At 44.5% G+C, this 19,741-nt stretch overlaps 1 protein-coding gene across 18 annotated transcripts in view; it reads right to left on the bottom strand.

Annotated features, from left to right (window-relative positions):
- The window catches only part of ZNF532 (zinc finger protein 532), a 134,750-nt gene that overhangs the window by 15,039 nt on the left and 99,970 nt on the right, over positions 1 to 19,741 (bottom strand). For all 18 annotated transcript variants that reach the window (XM_053571424.1, XM_053571425.1, XM_053571423.1 and 15 more), the window contains one exon: positions 19,047 to 19,328. In XM_053571424.1, the coding sequence (XP_053427399.1) occupies positions 19,047 to 19,328 (282 nt within the window). The remainder of the gene's footprint in view (positions 1 to 19,046; positions 19,329 to 19,741) is intronic.

Here is a 19,741-nt window from a genome sequence, read left to right as displayed (position 1 = left end):
ATGGCGTGTTCTTCCCCTTCCCATCTGAAATGGATACACTCTCCTTGAGGTGTATCAGGTGTATTCAAGTCCAGTTCCCCCTCTTGGGCTGGCCCAGCTCTTGGCTCCTTGGTGGCCCTCCCCAAATTCCCCAGCCACGCGGCCCCCTCTCCCTCTTATCCATGTCTCACACGGCTACAGAGCAGATGGCTATGCACGCCTGATGCATCAGTTACTGCTAGAGGGAAATGACTTCTCTGGGGCTCAGGCAGCTGTACAGCGTAAGGACTTGGGCTTGCCTGGCTCACTGTCCCAACCCCCATGTGCTTTCTGACACATAAATCTGACTGTGGATTCACCTGTGGCAGCCTCCCGCTGTATCATGCCAGCCAGCACCATATCCATCTTTCTTCTCTTGCTGCTCTGGGTTCAGGGCAAGTTCCTCCTATGCGGGCCTTAAACACCTCTTTAGGCAGTATTAATATTTCTGCAGCGAAGGCTCCTCTGGCACCTCCAAACCAATCCCCCATGAAACCCTGATGCTCAACTCCCTGCTTCCGGTACCTTAGATCTCATTCTAATTCTTCCCTTCCATGTGTCATACCGCATTTTAATTTTTAAATCAATTCTATCCTCCTCTGGCCTCTTTAAACGTTAGAATGTCTTACATTGTTCATTATATACACAAAGTCTCAACAGGAGATGAGCTGAAATCTGACTTCTAAGTATTTTCCATTTAGCACTCAATTATATAATAGCACTTGTGATTCCTCTAAGGGTATCATTTTACACACAGCTCTTGCACTAATTTTCGCTTTTAAAATGTTTATGCTTTCTTTTTCTACCAAGTGTAAGCATCTATAGGGCATGGATTATATTTTACACTTCTTTTATGCTAGCCCAGAACAAACAGTGTGCAACTTGATATTAACAGTTACTAAACAAAACGGGTACATACAGAAAAGGAAATACAGTGAAAGGTTAAACACACCCAAGATATGAACGGCCTATTCTGACGGTCTCAGAACTGTGTGTTGCACCTACAGTATGTATATACCTGGACAAACCAAGGACAACTGAAGACAGAAAGACAGAAATACAATAGACTAATAAACCTGACAGGTTTTCTGAAAGGTCTACGGTCTGCTATAAATCAGTTTTTTCTATAGAACAGCAGTGTGCTAAGATATCTAAAGTATATCTCAGAAAGGTGTCTTTTTTGGGCGGCGCCTGTAGTTCTGTGGGTAGGGCACTGGCCACATACACCCAGGCTGGCAAGTTCGAATCCGGCCCGGGCCAGCTAAACAACAATGACAACGGCAACAACAACAACAACAAAAAATAGCTGGGCATTGTGGCGGGTTCCCAGATACTTAGGAGGCTGAGGCAAGAGAATCACTTAAGCCCAAGAGTTTTGAGGTTGCTGTGAGCTGTGACACCACAGCACTCTACCAAGGGCGACATAATGAGACTATCTCAAAAAAATAAAAAATAAAAAAGGTATTTTTCTTCAAAGAAGAAACTCATTTAAAAAATGTTTATTAGTATACTTACTAAATACAAGTTCTGATTTCCACTCAGAGACCTCTCCAAAAGCTTTTCATCAGGGTAAGTAAAAACTAATGCTTCACAAGCATTAAAGTTTCTTCACTTAGGGGGTGGCGCCTGTGGCTCAGTCGGTAAGGCGCCAGCCCCATATACCGAGGGTGGCGGGTTCAAGCCCAGCCCCGGCCAAACTGCAACCAAAAAATAGCCAGGCGTTGTGGTGGGCGCCTGTAGTCCCAGCTACTCGGGAGGCTGAGGCAAGAGAATCGCTTAAGCCCAGGAGTTGGAGGTTGCTGTGAGCTGTGTGAGGCCACGGCACTCTACCGAGGGCCATAAAGTGAGACTCTGTCTCTACAAAAAAAAAAAAAAAAAAAAGTTTCTTCACTTATTCCTTATGAGGTGCAGATATAGTCAATATTATCCACAAAACTAGAAAGCTTTCACTCCTATTGTATATGGTAAGCTATAGAAAATAAACCTGCTTACCCAAAATAAACCACTCAGACTTTCTTAAAAAATGGTCTTTTAGGTAGACAAGTAGGCTTCCCCTGAAGTTTGGAATATTATGGGTCATAAATTCTAATGTCCTTACTGAGTAAACTCAACATCTAGAGCTCTAGTGAGATTTTCCAATCCCAATTTCACACCATCCAAGAATACACAAAGGGTTATTTTGACGAGCACAACACAGGAAACTCACACTGCCTACGTGTGAAAGCCTTCAACAAATACATAACTTTTGAGTACCAAAATTAATCACACCATCTAGGCTTCTAAATTTGAACTGGGTGGTTTTGAGGAAAATTTTAAGCTCAGAGTATAAATTTAGACCAGGAATCTGCCGCTTTTTTCTGTAAAGGGCCAGAGAGTAAATACGTTAGGCCTTGCAGGCCACAATGCTTCTGTTGCAAAGACTCAACTCTGCCCTGTGGTTTAAATCCAGGCATAGATAACAACATAAATGAATGGACACGGTTGTGTTCCAATAAATTATTCACAAAAACAGGTGACAGGCCCACAAAATATAAATTGTTGATGCTTGATTTAGAACACTATCTCCCATTTAATAGAAAACACAAGTTTCAATCATTCAGAACCAAATCTACTTAAAGTGGATAACGTAGCTAGCTAAAACAAGTCACAACTATGAAGTGAAGAGACTCCTTTTATTTTTGTCAAGTGGCATGCTCTAAACAGATTCCGAGAACCAGCACGATCACTGCCATGCGTGTAGATGACTGAGGTGACAATTTTGAAATCAACAGTGCTCATAAGGATGAAGACATGCTTGCTTCGAGGCTTGTTTAAAACAACAAAACAAAACCAAACCAAGTCTTCTAACCTGCTGGTTATAAGACTATCTCATTTGCTGGATATTTTACAATTGAAAAAGTCACACTGCAGGGCAGCGCCTGTGGCTCAGTGAGTAGGACGCCGGCCCCATATGCCGAGGGCGGAGGGTTCAAACCCGGCCCCGGCCAAACTGCAACAAAAAAATAGCCGGGCGTTGTGGCGGGCGCCTGTAGTCCCAGCTGCTCGGGAGGCTGAGGCAAGAGAATTGCTTAAGCCCATGAGTTGGAGGTTGCTGTGAGCTGTGTAAGGCACGGCACTCTACCGAGGGCCATAAAGTGAGACTCTGTCTCTACCAAAAAAAAAAAAAGGAAAAGTCACATTGCAGAACAGTAATAAATGCATAATAACAAAAGGCCAAATCCAGAGCAGATGGCAGAGAAACATGTGTCACCATAGCTTCCATGCACAGAGCCGTTTCAGACACTTGGGCAGAGGAAGAACTGTGAAAGGAAGGCCAGCTTTCTAACAAAGCAGCCAGCATCACGGCAATGAAATCCCAAGATGCCTGCTGGTGGCATGTGACTGCCTGGGACCTCTGTGCCTACCCTCGCTGTCCAGGGTGAACACAGGCAAGGTCTGGGGATCCCACTGCAGACCCTGGTACCTAAACATACCCTTACACCTCCTTCCTGTCAGGGGACTCTTGGGAGGACGCCCTTCTGCCATGCACTTGAGCGTATCTTCCTTAATCCTTATTAGAAGGCCCTCACACAATAAATCCTGACTGGTCATGATTCCCCACAACTGACACCCGAGAAAAAGAGAGCTGACAGGAGCCTTGGGCTGTGTGCTGCCACACTTCATGAACTCAGACATTCTCCTCTAAAGACCACATGGCTGTGAAAAAATCTCTACCCAATTCTTCTAGATCTGGCTCAGCTTCATTCCCTGCTTTCACTTAAAGGGGTTTGGCTTGTACCTTTGAAGCCACCTTGGTTCACAGGACACACACCTACAGGTGGGTGACATGTTATTTCTCTTACTATTCCTATTCTCAGAGAATCTAGTCTTCAGGGAGCAACCACTGGCAGAAAGATACAGAATATTTTCCTTCTGATATAATTTATAATACGATCTTTTTCCCTTTATAATTATAAAAAGCAACCTAAATAGAAAAAGGGCATTGTGAACGATTTTTTTCTCCATGACTGCTAGTATTTTTTAAAAGATCAACAAATATTGAGATAATAAAAAACTGAAATATAGTGAAGACCTAAACAGAATCTTTGTAATAATTATTCATTAACATAAATCAAAAGACAAACTGATCATTCCTTTTAACCACTATTTTTCATCAGATGATCTGTAAGAAATGTGTTAATAAAAAAAAAAAAAGAAATGCGTTAATAACTTTACAAATTAAACAAGCAAACACAAATGTCACACTAATGACAGGTTACTTTCTCCTTAGTCCCAGCCCTACATCATGTAGAAATTTTCCAGCTGTTTAAATGAACAGTATTAATGAGGTCCCACCGATAGGTATATTCAACCAACAAATCTGAAGATGTAAGGAAAAAAGGGTGGCATACAAAATGACCCATTAGAGGGGTCCCAGAAGGCACTGTATGGTCTAGTGAGAGAACAACTGCCAGGCAGCCATTAAGACCCTCCTCTGTGCTCCAGTGCTGGTGCTGATCCCAGCTTTGCAGTTCCTTGGTTTTGAGTGGGCATGAAGAAAAAATGACTCTGGATTCCCTCTCCCTTCCCTAAACCACTCCTCTCAATGGGCAAGAACATGAACTTGCTGAATTTAGCAAATTGGACAGAACCTTCCTCTGTGCTTGACCTCACCCTAGGCTCTGGCTCCTGCCAAACAATAAGAGTTTGTTTTCATAGTAACTTGGGGTGGCTGCTTAAAAGCCCACACCCCTAGGCTCCGGAACAAGGGCTAAGTGCTGTGAAAAAGGTTCTGCAGTCCTTCTGGGCCTGAAGTTGACCCATCTACAAACTAATCCCTGACCCCTCAGTTACACCTTCCTGCGCTATTCTGCAATTCCTTACTAAGTTGGCCATGGCCCACAGGGGCCTTTTATGTCCTCTGACATCCACTTTTGTGGCAGGTAAAATTTTCTAGTTGTTTCGTGTTTCAAGTAATAACAAACATCGACAGGCTGAACTGTGTGCTAAATCATTAAAAATCTAAAAACTGGGTCTGAGAGTTGGATTTAGCAATGCATTCTCCTAAAGAAATTACAAATGATGGCTGCATTCTTGAGCAAGTCCGTAACAGCTGGCACCCATGTGACAGCAGACTTACAACACCGGGCTGGCACGACCACCATTTTCAGCCCTGACTCTATGAAGAAACCTAATCCCAAGCAAATCTGGCCATCTTCCTCTGCCTCCGCCCTGCAGGACCTGCACAAAACTCTTCCTGCATGGAATAGGAGGGGAAGCCTCTGAGTTTGAGAGAGAACAAAGGGGAGGTTTCAGGGAGACATTAGCCTGGGCCTTGGATGGGTTTACAGGGTGGGAAGCCAGGGCAATGCTATACAGCAAGCTTCTAAGTGTTGTGAGCAGAATGTAGAGACAGCAAAACCCAGCCACAAACGAGCCAGCAGGAAGACAAGAAGGACGAGGAGCTGGACCCACTGTGGCCGCCGGCCCTGGAAGTCAGGCTGGAAGGAAGGTGCTGGCCTGTGAGGGAGAGGGAGCTCTGGCTGTGGGCGATGTTTTCAACAAAAAATGTTCCCAAGCCATCAAGTCCTGGTACATTCCCCCAGAGCAGATAGAGACAGGCACCAGAGTCTCCTATTATTTCCTGTCTCGGCAACAGTACCAGCCCAGCATCCAGGGAGCTCTACCTTCTGAACCTCCTAGAGACAAACAGGAAAAAGCCAGGGGGAGGAATTATATTCCTCAGTCTCCAAAATAACAGCAGTCTGGTAGGCAACGTACTGCCAGTGTCTGAATGCCTGTCAACACCTTAGCCACTGGGGTGTTTTTAAGCAGTTACTGCTGAAGGCCTTGCAGGGTTACTGACTCTTCAGAGACGAGCTGTATCACACGTGCTGTACTTCGTGTACAGAGATACAACTTGCCTTCTGTAGCTCCAGTGCTCTGAGTGAGTTTTCTAATGCCTATTTAATGAGCCTACACTGAAACGCTTTTATGGCCAGTAACTCTGGCCAAAGGCTTACATCAGTCGGACAGCAAGGTAGAACTCACGGTGCCAATTTGTGGTTACAAAGAGAAGTGAGAGTAAGTGGCCACAGCCACTCCTCAGCCAAACAGAAGGTCGCACAGGGGTCCTCAAACTTTTTAAACAGGGGGCCAGATCACTGTCCCTCAGACTGTTGGCGGGCTGGACTATAGTTAAAAAAAAAAAACTATGAACAAATTCCTATGCACACTGCACATATCTTATTTTGAAGTAAAAAAACAAAACAGGAACAAATACAATCACACCGTCTCATGCAGCCTGCGGGCCATAGTTTGAGGACCCCTGCCAGGAACCATACCAGCCGACCCAGTGAGCCACAGCAGACTGAACGCTGTGGGTGTTGGTTCCTTCTACAACATTTATTGAGCTCCTACTTTAACTTGCCAGGATCTCCCTGATTCAAGATTATAACCAGGAGATTATAACCTGTGGAAGGTGGCAGAAAAATTAAAAAGAGGGTGCTGGCCCAACGGATGTTATGATCCAGGCAGTCACAACAGGGGCATGGGCACAAGAGGGACAGGGAGACATCTGCTCCATGACGAGCTCCACCAGGCAGGGAGGCAAGAAAAGGGATTTCTAGGCAAAAGGAATTGGAAGAACATGGCATGTGTCAAGAAGCTACGGGCAGTTCTAGCCTGGAACAAGAGCCGGCAGGCTGAGATCACCACCAGGGAAAGCTCTGTCACCTACCAGTGGGTTCTAATCACAGGGGAAATGACCAGGACCACTGGCCCCTAAACTCTACAAGACTTTCAGAAACAAGCCCAGTGACCTAACTGCTAGGACTCAACACATCTGTCTTGCTACTGTGTTATAAATTTAATTGCATTTCCTTCAATTTGGAGTTTTTATACTTAACGTCTACTGGAAAGCACAATAAAATACTCTCTCGTACGGTAAAATCCGAAAACATACATGATAATTAAAGGAATCAGGTAAAGAAAGCCGTATCTTTCTTTAGACCACATGACCAAGCATACATAACTATGTATTTACAGTCACAACCTCTGGTGAGTTCACAGAAAAATGCCTCCTACAAGGGCCACAACAGACCCTGACCAGACACCAACATTTCACACCTAAAAACAAATCTTTATAAGAATCTGAGGAAAAAACAAAACAAAACACCTCTTCTGGCTAGAAACAAGATGTGGAAACATATTTTATAATCTTATTTACATCCCACTTTCAAAATAACTTGTGGATCTTTTCTGAAAGGCCTTATTTTTCCTCACTTTCTTGTTCCTTGTCAAAAAATAATCACTAAGTTTTAACAGTGAAAATTGGTCATTCCTTATTATTTCATTTTCTTTCAATTTATAGTACCAACCCTGAAGGTTCCTTCTCTAAGTTTCCACTTTATTTCAGTTCAGTGAAACAAGGTAGAATTGCTGTGTCCTGGGGCAAGCTCGGGGCTTTCCGATTCTTCTTCCCGATTCAAACATAAATAAGTTTGCTGCAGTAGTTTAACTGAAATAAATTACACTCTCAAGTCAAGGCAAGTAATTCTTTTTTTTTTTTTGTAGAGACAGAGTCTCACTGTACCGCCCTCGGGTAGAGTGCCGTGGTGTCACACGGCTCACCGCAACCTCTAACTCTTGGGCTTACACGAGTCTCTTGCCTCAGCCTCCCGAGCAGCTGGGACTACAGGCGCCCGCCACAACGCCCAGCTATTTTTTGGTTGCAGTTTGGCAGGGGCTGGGTTTGAACTTGCAACCCTCAGCATATGGGGCCGGCGCTCCACTCACTGAGCCACAGGCGCCGCCCCAGGCAAGTAATTCTTAAGGTAAGCTTTTTAAATGGAAAGTGATGCCCAAAATAAAAATTTGCAGTTTTTCTAGCTATTTAAAAGATACATTAACTCGGAAATGGAAGTTATTTTCCGATCTCATCTTCCTGTTAGGCAGCTTTTATCAACTCTCCAGCATTAAGACCTAAAGATGCTAAATAGCTTATCTCTTAGCTGTCAACTAACCTAATTCCTTTACAGCAGAATTTCTCAAGGGGAAAAGCCAAGGTAGGAGGATAGGAGGGAGATTATGAGTGAGTGTGAAGGTGTCACGATTATTAGGGAAAGTGAAAGCCAGATCCCCTCCTACCCTGGTCTTACCACTCCTTCACCCCCCATCAGACTATCAGAAAAGCTCTGATTCCAACTGGACTCTCTTGAGGACCCCCCATTTTAACTCCTGCAGCGGGGCAGGAGTCTCTCTCCTGCATTTCTCCAGAGTTCTGAGACTCTTTGCAGAACAGCCAATGTCTCCCAGGAGGAGGCTCCCCCATTCAGTCCCCAGATATATCCTAGGCAATCTATGAAACACGAGCCACTCTGAAGTATTTCACGACCCTGTGGGAAGATTTGCCCAGTTAATTAACAACACCACAGTGCTATTCACTGTAACTGTAAGTGACCCCAGAAGAGCATGAGGTCCCAAGCTGAGGAACATGGAACTATTACACTCAAACCTTCTCCCAAAACTATAAGCATGAATTCACTTAAAGATGGCCTAGCCAACTTCAACCAAGATTAAGCATCGAAATTAAGATTACTGTACCAAAAGCAGAAGTGAAAACTGGATAGAAAGCCACGTATTTGCTAACTATTTCACATCTATATTGAAAGATGTCAGTGAGACTCAAATTAAGCTGTTTTTGAAATGCCAAGCTTTTGTGCTGTGCACACAGAACTATTCAGCGCTTGAGGGGTCTGGATGGAAACCTACCCCTGCTGGGGCCAGGCTGCAGAACGTGGGCTGAGTTACTGAACCTTCCTAAACTTCACCTCCTCACCTGGAAAGTGGGATAATATTGTCTATCTAGAGCCTGCTGCAGGAACTACATGAGACAATAACTAGGGGCAGCTGTTAACCAAGGTTAGCCCATTACCCTACCCTGCTGTCTTCCAATTTAGCCACAAGCTGCTAGAATCACCAATAGTTAAATGTGTGTTTTAATAGGCTTTGAATCCCCAATTTTCAATATTTTTACATGGCAAATTTTTTATCGCTTCTTGGCCTTTTGGCTAAGATTAAGTGTACAAGGCATTTATAACATTAAAAAAAGAAAATTTTGCAAAAAAAAATTATAATAATAAAGTAAAATAAAAAGGGTGGCACCTATGGCTCCAGGAGTAGGGCACCAGCCCCATATACTGGAGGTGGCAGGTTCAAACCTGGCCCTGGCCAAAAAAACTGCAAAAAAAATAAAATTACATTTAAATTAAAAAGAAAATTTTAGGCCGGGTGCGGTGGTAATCCTGGCACTCCAGGAGGCCGAGGAGGGCCAACTGCTTGAGCTCAGAAGTTCAAGACCAGTCTGAGCGACAGTGACACCCTGTCTCTACTAAAAATAGAAAAACTAGCCAGGTGTTGTGGTGGGCACCTGTAGTCCCAGCTATCTGGGAGGCAGAGCCAGGAGGATCACTAGACCCCAGGAGTTTGAAGTTGTTGTGAGCCACGCTGACGCCAAGGAACTCTAGCCTAGGCAACAGAGTGAGATTCTGTCTCAAAACAACAACAACCCCCACCCCCCCAAAAAAAAAAACAAACGCTGCGCCTCTGCAGAGCTCCAGTGAATCTACTCTATGGCTGTCCCATACAGGGTAACATACACAAGGCGCTATTATTTTAAACAGTATAGAGAGCACACTGCGTAAGGGTCTCTGCCAACCCCCTGCACTGTTTCTTTACCTCTGAGAGAGCTAAAAATTCATTTCAGAACAGGAAAGACTAAGAGATGAGATCGGTGGACTTATGTTAAAAGCTTCCCATTGGGAACAGAAACACGAAGACATCCTAAAGTCATTTATAATTAGGCATCAAATTATGTTGCACGGATCCCAGGCTCCACTGCTCCTCTACTTTACTAATTACTGAAATTTCCAACTTCCAGAGCTGTGTTCGCTGAACAAGAGTGAATACTGGGTGGAGTCTTTAAACAAAAACACTTGGGGTCAACCTTCCCCAAACTGTAAACCCAGCAGAGGTGTGCTGGTGCTATGGAAGTTATGAGTGAGGGCCACAGGAGCAAGGGAAGCTGTGTGACAAATTCCAGGCAACGTAGTGCTCTCGACCCCGGCCACAACACTGGAATCACTTGGTAGCTTTGAAAGCGCCTACGCTGGGTCCCATCCCTCGGGATGCCAGTTCATCCACCTGGGGAGCACACTTCGCTCTCTAGGTGACTAATGTGCAACCACTGTTAGACCCACTGCTCCACTGTAGCCTTATTGCGGACATACTGACTTCTTTCTGGAAGCTCTGTTTTGATCTACGAATTGGATCAATTGGGAAAAGCAATACTTTCCCTGAGATTTCAGTTAGCTCTCCTGCACACTCACAGATGGCTCAGCCAGTGATGCTGCCCTCCAGCAGTGCAGGGTGGTCTCCCTCTACTGCATGGATGCTTTCCTGTTGCATCCCTGGGAAAGGTTGCAGTTGGTGCCCAAGTTTTCATGGTAGGTTCCCCGCAGCTCATACCGCAGCAGCTGCGTGGTGTTCCATGGTACTTGTTCTGGGGCCCGTACTTTTTGGCTGTGTGCTTACCAAGCTTTTAGGAACAACTTTTTGACTGTGGCCACAGCAGCTGTGAGGCCACTATGCGTATGACTACAGGCGCTTTCCTTTCATACCAGTGTCCCCTGAGTCTGAAAGGATACCTTGGCCTTGGAATCTAGCCCAATCCTGTATAGGTGGGCATCTGACCACTGCCTGAATTAACTCCAGGGACAGGTGGGACACTTCATCCACACCTGGCTCCGGAGGGCCCTTAACTACCAAGCGCTGGTCCTCACACGAAGGATACACTCCCAAAATTGCCTCTGACTGCAACTTCTCCATTCCTCCCAGCACTGTTTCTAAACTCCCACCATCCTATTAGCAACCCCCTTAGACTGGTGAAATGGAAGCCTGAGCACCCCATTTCAGATTCAGGGTGGCCACCTTACTGCAAGAAGCAGACACTCCTTGTCATTCAGTCCCCTGTAAGGCACAGGAGAGAACACACTTCTCAGCCCCCCTCACAGAGCTTGCTCATGTGACTCACTCTGACCAATGACGGGTGTCGTCACACAGTGAGAATGGTCTGACTCTCCAGCCTTTTTTCTCTTTCCTACTGAGTAACACCTATGCTGGGACAGTGGGCTGGAAGAAGCGGCCTATGCTGAGTTACCCATGGAAAGGATAGTTGACCTGGAGAAATGTTCGAACCCATAGGGCAAGAACTAAACTTACTGAGCAAATCAATGGGCTCAGGGGGATTTCTTTGCCACAAAGCCTAAGCCAGTGGTTCTCAAAGTATGGTCCCTTAAGCAGCAGCATTACCTGAGACTTGTAAGAAACACAATTATCAAGTTCGATTCCAGACCTGCTGAATCAGAAACTCTGTGGGTGGAGGCTAGGCTAGCAATTAGGAGTTTCGTAAGCTCTCCAGGTAATTCTGGTGCTTTTGTTATTTTCCTAGATGTAGACATGTATTTTATCAAATTATTCTTCTTTAAAACTTCACCCAGTCCTAAGCTACCACTTGGATTTCCTTTGGACCGGCCGGAGGGCTGGAAGGGGTAATAAGGGGAATGAAAGTCCATAACCGCCCCTCAAGGACTAAAGAATTCTTTAAACTCTGAATGTTTGGAGAACACAGACCAAGGCCCTGTCCTCATTTTCCATTTCTGGAAGTCACACTCGAAGTTAAAATTTTCTGTTCTACAAATTTCCATATATCAAAAGAAAATACAGAATTTAAATCATAGCATCTTCTCAAAATGAAGAGAAAAAAAAAACAATTCTTCAAAGGAGTCTTTTTTCTTTTCTCTTCTGGTGTCTTAAACACACTTGAGTTTTGAGAATCAATAGCCAGAATGTGGTTCTGGGTTAAATGAAAGGGTTAGTAGCTTCCTTGATACGAATGTCATTTCAGGAGTTGCAGGGCTGGGTTGTACCAACAGTGCGACACACCAAGGTGTGCAACACCTCTAGACCTGACCACCAAGAGCCACCAGGGCCCAATCAACAGAGCTGAGCTTCACTGCACCGTCCTACCACTTGGTAAGCACATAGCCAAGAAGTACGCACCCCAAAACAAGTACCACGGAACACCACACAGCTGCTGCGTGCCGAGATGGGGGAGCCTACCACGAAAACCTGGGCACTAACTGCAACCTTTCCCAGGGATGTGACAGGAAAACATCCATGCAGTTGAGGGACACCACCATGCATTGCTGGAGGGCAGCAACACTGGCTGAGCCGCCTGTGAGTGTGCAGAATTGGTAGTCCCGTCCCCATATGACCCCAGATAGCTCCACTGTCCTCCTCACCTGGCTGTGCAGCAGCAGGGCCAGGAGGGAGGATCCTGCTGATGGGATAGCCCATCCCCCACAGCTGCCAGAGGCTGTTACATGTGTCCTATCCACCTGCTACCTCCCATGGGTGCACAGGGACCCCACCCCCCGCAAAAAAAAAAAAATCACTGGCTTAAAGATGCCCTGCTTATGAAGAGCCGACAGAGCCCCTGGGAGCCTGGCTGAGCCTTTACCAAGTGGGCTTTGCTGCTGGGTTGGTTTGCCAGTTCTCCGCTTTGATTCTCATATTTATTGTAAAGTGTGTGAAGACCCCCCCAGGGCCCCATCCACCCTCTGTGAAGATCACAGAAGCCATCCCAGCAGGGTCCTAGGCACTGTATCTATCCATTCTGTGTCCACTGTGCATGCAGGCGGTTATCCAGCCTGCTGGCTGAGGCTGAGCCACTTCTCCGCCAGGCCTGGCCCCTGCCCTCCGCACTGGAGGTCACGGGAAGGGCCAGTCGCAGGACCAGGACAGGCCTGAAAGCCCTAGTTGCCCCTACAAAGCAAGGCCAACCTGCAGACCACAGCAGGCACCTGCTCCACGTGTCTGTTTTTCAAGAAATGACTCAAATTGCTGCTCAGATTTTGAAATTCACTGTAACTGTCAATGAAAAGAATCATGTCTGCATCCTGTTCCATTTTTATACCAGTCTGGTAAAAATGCTGCTCACCCTGTCATTCCCAAGTCTCCCCACAATTAAATGAAATGTCAACTCCAGCAGGGCAGGGGGGCCAAGTAAAGACAAAATATTTTTCCTGTAAGTTATCTAAGCCACATCTAACTCACACAGTATCTGAATGTGTGATTTTAAGCAACAAGCTCTGTATTTGCAGGTAAATATTCACTTTGTAAAATGCTTCCCAGCTTTTTTCCTGCAAGTGAGTCACTGAAAGAAATACTGGGAAAGATCTGATCCAAGATGGAAGTTTCTCTCCAGCACAGCAACAAGCTGTGAACTGGCCACACAAACACCATCTCTCCCAGGCCTGTTTGCACAAGGACAGCCAAAGAGAGAGAGTCTGTCAAAAGTTTCGCAGAAACACAGTTTCTGTCTATGGGGTTATTCTATTACTCAGTATGTCCGTGAAGAAAAGGAAGATTTATCTGGAATCACATGTCCTCAGTCTTCACGTTTTTTTTCCCCAGTGCTCAGGCAGGACCCAGCTACTGAACAATCTGTTTGCTGAACTGGTTGGATCCAGCAAGGTCAGACTTTGTCTGAAATCCTCAGAAGATACTCAACCTCCTCCTTTTACACAAGCAAGCCATTTGGCCACACTTCACTCTCCATCTACAAGCTTCCATGTAAAAATGGAAAAATCAACTTATTTACACTGGCTAGACCGTTACTTAGGGCCTGGATTTATTTTACAAGCATTGACTCAATCTAATTTTAACTGAAAAAATCTGATAAAAAAGCCATTAATTGCCAAAAACATCTCATTATCTCACCCTAAAGAACTGAGAAGCCACTTTGAAAATCATTACTTTTGGAGCCAGGCACAGTGGCTCATACCTATCATCCTAACTCTGTGGAAGGCTGAGGGGGGAGGATCACTTTGAGGCCAGGAGTTTGAGACCAGCCTGGGCAACATAGTGAGATCCCATCTCTAAAAAAAAAAAAAAAAAAAATTTATTTTAATTTTTTATTTTTTTTTGGTAGAGACAGAGTCTCATCCTATGGCCCTCAGTAGAGTGCCGTGGCCTCACACAGCTCACAGCAACCTCCAACTCCTGGGCTTAGGCGATTCTCCTGCCTCAGCCTCCCAAGTAGCTGGGACTACAGGCGCCTGCCACAACGCCCGGCTATTTTTTGGTTGCAGTTTGGCCGGGGCTGGGCTTGAACCCGCCACCCTCGGTATATGGGGCCGGCGCCCTACCGACTGAGCCACAGGCGCCGCCCTAAAAAAAATTTTTTTAAAGAAATTAGACAGGCATGGTGATGTACCTTTAGTGCCAGCTTGCTGGGAGGATCGCTTGAGCCCAGGAGTGTAAAGTTTCATTGGGCTATGATAATGTCACTACACTCTAGCCTGGGTGAGAGAGTTAAGACCCTGTCTCAAAAAACAAACAAAACCAAAAATTACTTTTTGCTGTCCACCGTTTCCCCCATTATAGTTTTCCATGCTAAGTGATGATCAAAATACAGATAAAGAGCCTCTGAAAAATATGTTTACCGTTCTCAACAAAAGGAACCAGGCTCCTAGAAGAAATGATTGACTACAGGGGTGTGTCCAGAGAAAATAAAAGATGAACTAGAAACATACCGTGACATTAGAATGGAAGTCAAGACGACACAGAAGCCATTGAAAAGATCCCCAAATGGCCACATCGAGGTCCATTTGAGGAAAAAAAAAAAAGCAATGGAATAAGAAACTGAGCTCATAATTATAATTCCAATTAATAAACACAGAAGAAATAATGAAAGTAGAAAGTCACCCTTAGGCAAACACTACAGTAATTACTGTTGCAGGCAAGAATAAAGGATGGATATTCAAATTAGTGGGTGAAAGACTAAGGAGAAACAGGCTATTTGCATAGTCTAATAAAAGTATCCCCCCTACGTTGAACAGTTTGATGAGAATATTTCAGATTGTATATGAAACCAGCACATTGTACCCCTTGATTGCACTAATGTACACAGCTATGATTTAACAATAAAAAAAACAAAACAATAAATAAATAAAAATTAAAAAAAAAATAAAAGTATCTCCCACAAATTTAATTACAAAGGAAAAGTAGCCATTTACAGTGAAGAAATCTGTCAGACACCACCAAAACCAAGCATTCAAAATATCACATTTTGTGCAAGAGAATAACACAATCGCATCTGTACGTTAGGAAAAACTCTGGGTCCGGTGGGAACTGACAGCTGCCTAAAACGAAGTAGAAGCTATGAGAAGAGATAAATGGGTGGACTGAAGGATGGCTGCCCCGGAGGGGTGGGTGGGGAGAAGGAATTATCAAGCCAAGATGGGAAGCTGGGGCTGGGGAATAGCTGAGGTTCATTGCGAGCCGGGCTCAGATGACAGCTTCTGTTATCCAAGAAACTGAAACACTTAATAAGAGGATGGATTTCGGAGACTGGCATTGGGGCAGAGGTGTGGATGGAGACACAGTCTGACTCAGCACGGGAGAACTCGCGTGGGGCTCACTGGCTCTCCTTCAATATTCTTTTCACTTCACTGCTCACAAAGACACGCCTTCCCCACCCCTCTCAGAGGCTAAGGAACAGAATCCAAACTGCAATGCCATCTAATCTGACACGTCTCATCCCAAGAGGCAGGGCCCTCAACTCCTTCAAAGCTAACCCTAAAATCGTTTCCAAGGAACAGCTACACGCACACATGTGTAGTGTGCAGTGGGCTCCGGGGCCTAGTCCTAGAGCAAATGGTTTGTAGAAGTGCTAAATATCTGGCTGGGTGCCCGGAGCTCAGTAGTTAGGGTGCCAGCCACATGCACTGGGGCTGGTGGGTTCAATCCTGGCCCAGGCCTGCTAAACAAACAAAAAAAAAAAAATAGCTGGGTGTTGTGGTGGGCACCTGTAGTCCCAGCTCCTAGGGAGGAGGCTGAGGCAAGAGAATCGCTTGAGCCCAATGGTTTGAGATTGCTGTGAGCTATGACACTACAGCCCTCTACTGATGGTGACAAAGTGAGATTCTGTCTCAATTTAAAAAAAAAAAGAAGTGCTAAATTTCTTCCCACCAACTCTTTTTAGAGCCATCCTCTCATCTTATAGTCTTTTTTTTTGAGACAGAGCCTTAAGTTGTCCATCCTTGGTAGAGTGCTGTTGCATCACAGCTCACAGCAACCTCCAACTCCTGGGCTTAAGTAATTGTCTTATCTCAGCCTCCCAAGTAGCTGGGACTACAGGTGCCCGCCACAACGCCCGGCTATTTTTTGGTTGTAGTTGTCATTGTTGTTTGGCAGGCCTGGGCTGGATTCGAACCTGCCAGCTCTGGTATATGTGGCTGGCGCCTTAGTTGCTTGAGCCACAGGCGCCGAGCCTATCTTATAGTCTAGATCTCATAATTACCAAATGTGCAAGATGAAGGTAGTGTTTTTAAAAAGGAAAAGGAAAAATCTGAAAAGTTCAAAGATGGTTACAGAAATCTCCCATGTATAAGAAACGAAAAGATGGGCGGCGCCTGTGGCTCAGTGAGTAGGGCGCTGGCCCCATACGCCGAGGGTGGCGGGTTCAAACCCAGCCCCGGCCAAACTGCAACAAAAACAAAAAAATAGCCGGGCGTTGTGGCGGGCGCCTGTAGTCCCAGCTGCTCGGGAGGCTGAGGCAAGAGAATCGCGTAAGCCCAAGAGTTAGAGGTTGCTGTGAGCCGTGTCACGCCACGGCACTCTACCTGAGGGCGGTACAGTGAGACTCTTTCTCTACAAAAAAAAAAAAAGAAAGAAACGAAAAGATTAGACTACAGACAACTATTAAGGTCAACTTCTGTTTTTACATGTATGATACCCAGTTTGGGTGACAAACAAAGACTTTTCCCAGAATCGCCACATCAAGCTTTATAAGAACTAATGGTAGGCTGGGTGTGGCGGCTTATGCCTGTAATCCTAGCACTCTGGGAGGCCAAGGCAGGTGGATTGCTTGAGTTCAGAAGTTCAAGACCAGCCTGAGCAAAATCAAAAATAGAAAAACTGAGCCAAGAGAAATGGCTTGAACCCAAGAGTTGGAGGTTGCTGTAAGCTGGGATGCCATGGCACTCTACCCAGGGTGACAGCTTGGAGACTCTGACTCAAGAAGAAAAAAAAAGAACTAATGATACTGTATTTACATTATATTTATGAGTAACATAGGTTGATAAAGAATTGTTCCTTACAAACTACCCAATATTTACAATGAACATTGTAGAGTGCTATTTAGGAAGCATAAATGGAGATAATTAAATAAAAAATGTGCCATTACAGCCAAACATACTTTATAAGTACTTTTTATAGTTAGAACAAATATAACAAAAACATCTTTTTGCAATTTATGATCACTGTGATCAATGCTCAATGGCCATTTGGATGGTAACAAAGCAAAACATGTCAGCTTCGTGAGTAGCTCAGATAAGTGGTATAAATAAATGAGATTACAGAGTAATGCTTAACACACTTAGTGTAACAAACTTTTCAAGGATGTAGTGTATACTAGTCACAAAGCAATTCCTATGTACTTGTTATACGGTTCACTAAGGATAACTACTTTGTTCTACTGGCTTAGGTTAAAGCAATCAATAAGTGGCTTTCTTTAAAATCATCATGTATCTGAATACACTGATCAATCATTGTATGACTGGGAGACAAGTTGTTATTATGTTCTTCATGATGAGACAAAAAATGAATTTAGCACCTATGACATTCTTAGCTAAAAAAATAAAAATTCGACTTGAATCTAATCAAAATTCCAGGAATTATGGATAAAAAGGAGTAAGTTAGACAATATCAAAAAGAAGTAATTACATAAATCTGATAATAAGTAGGATAAGCTGTAGGACAAACAACCCAGTTTTTCCAACAAATCAATAGTACACTGAAAAATGAAATAAAACAGAGGGAGGACAACCACCCAATGCAACACGCGGACTTCTCTGGCCCCAGCAGAGTGAGGACACCCCCCAAGTGCAACACGCAGACTTTTCTGGCCCCAGCAGAGGGAGGACAACCCCCAAAGGCAACACGCGGACTTCTCTGGCCCCAGCAGAGGGAGGACAACCCCCAAAGGCAACACGCGGACTTCTCTGGCCCCAGCAGAGGGAGGACAACCCCCAAGTGCAACACGCGGACTTTTCTGGCCCCAGCAGAGGGAGGACAACCCCCAAAGGCAACACGTGGACTTCTCCGGCCCCAGCAGAGGGAGGACAACCCCCAAGTGCAACACGCGGACTTCTCTGGCCCCAGCAGAGGGAGGACAACCCCCAAGTGCAACACGCAGACTTCTCTGGCCCCAGCAGAGGGAGGACAAACCCCAAATGCAATACACGGACTTTTCTGGACCCCAACTATAACATACCAACATGGAGACAACCAGGAAATGTGAACACAACCTACTATTGTATCTAATACAGTATTAAATGATATTTAAAGATAAAGTTGCTATTTTTATTAGATCCAATAAGTGCTCTTTTAAAAATTCCTTATCAGTTGGAGATGTACACTTACTATTTTAAAAAGACAAAGAATATACATATTTTGAGACTTTGATTTTCAATGATTATGAGTTACAGAGTCTCTCCTGTCAGGTAAAAAATAAAGTTCCTCTTCCCATTACCAAACTCAAGAATCACATTGAGTCACACAGACGCTATTAGCACAGTTTTCAACACATCCACTCTTTCTCTCCTCCTTTCTTCCTTATTTGTCAGGGGGGCCAAGAGGTAAATTTAAATGCCATTAACTTTGGCTTAATATTGTTTTCAGTCTCCTCAGTTATGAACACGAATGTTGTGAATAACTTACTTCTAAGCCTTGGGAGTGTGCAAGTGAAGGCAATTTATTAGCAAAATCACGAATAAGACTGAAATGATTTGGAAATGGCTCATTTTACAGATAAAGAAAAGAGAGGCACAGAGACAAGAGTGGTTTTTGAGGTCATGCTACCAATGACTGACAGCCACGCCTGCCCATCAGGCCCTTTCTCAGGCTCTCGCGGAGCTACTGACCTTCCCATGCTCCTTCCTCACGTGGGATATGTACACATCTCTCTGCGTGAACAGGCGGTCACACTCCCAACACGTCCACCCAGGACTGGCCACCTTCTTGGGTTCCACTGATTTTTTCACAGGAGATGGAGATTTCTTTTCCAATTTCTCTTTCCCATTCACGGATTTGGTGTCCTCTTTGTTCTGATTTGCTGAATTCTGAGTTGCAGGCTTAATGCTCAAAGGCAAGTTTATACCCAAGTTGGGAGGCCCTTCAATTCTTTTCAATGTTCCATGCATAGACTACATTATAAAAAGAAAAAAAAATCTATCACAAATCACACCACTAAAAGAAAGCACATGTAGACTATCTTAATTAACTATAGACATTTCAATAGGATTTTATATTCACCTAAAAACGTTTAATATCTATAAAACCCTAAGCTAAATACACATTAAAAAGATATAAAGGAGCGTTAAAGTTTATGACTGCTGAAAGTTATATATTTCTAGTTCCAAATAATTTTTAAAAGCTTATATAGTTGTGTCATTTTAAAATTCTTTAAAGAAACACCTTCAAATTAAAATTCTTCAATTTTAAATCCAAATTAATCCTGCTACTGTGCCCTCCTGCATGCCCCAGAGAGAGACCTCCCTACAACGGACCATTTCTACAGAACACTTTAATTTCCCATCAGCCCAGAAATGTTTAAATA

The sequence above is a fragment of the Nycticebus coucang genome, chromosome 19 (genome assembly GCF_027406575.1).
Source record: "Nycticebus coucang isolate mNycCou1 chromosome 19, mNycCou1.pri, whole genome shotgun sequence".
Taxonomy (NCBI): Eukaryota; Metazoa; Chordata; class Mammalia; order Primates; family Lorisidae; genus Nycticebus; species Nycticebus coucang.
The sequence above is the reverse complement of the archived record's forward strand: the minus strand, read 5'-3'. Positions and strand labels throughout refer to the sequence as shown.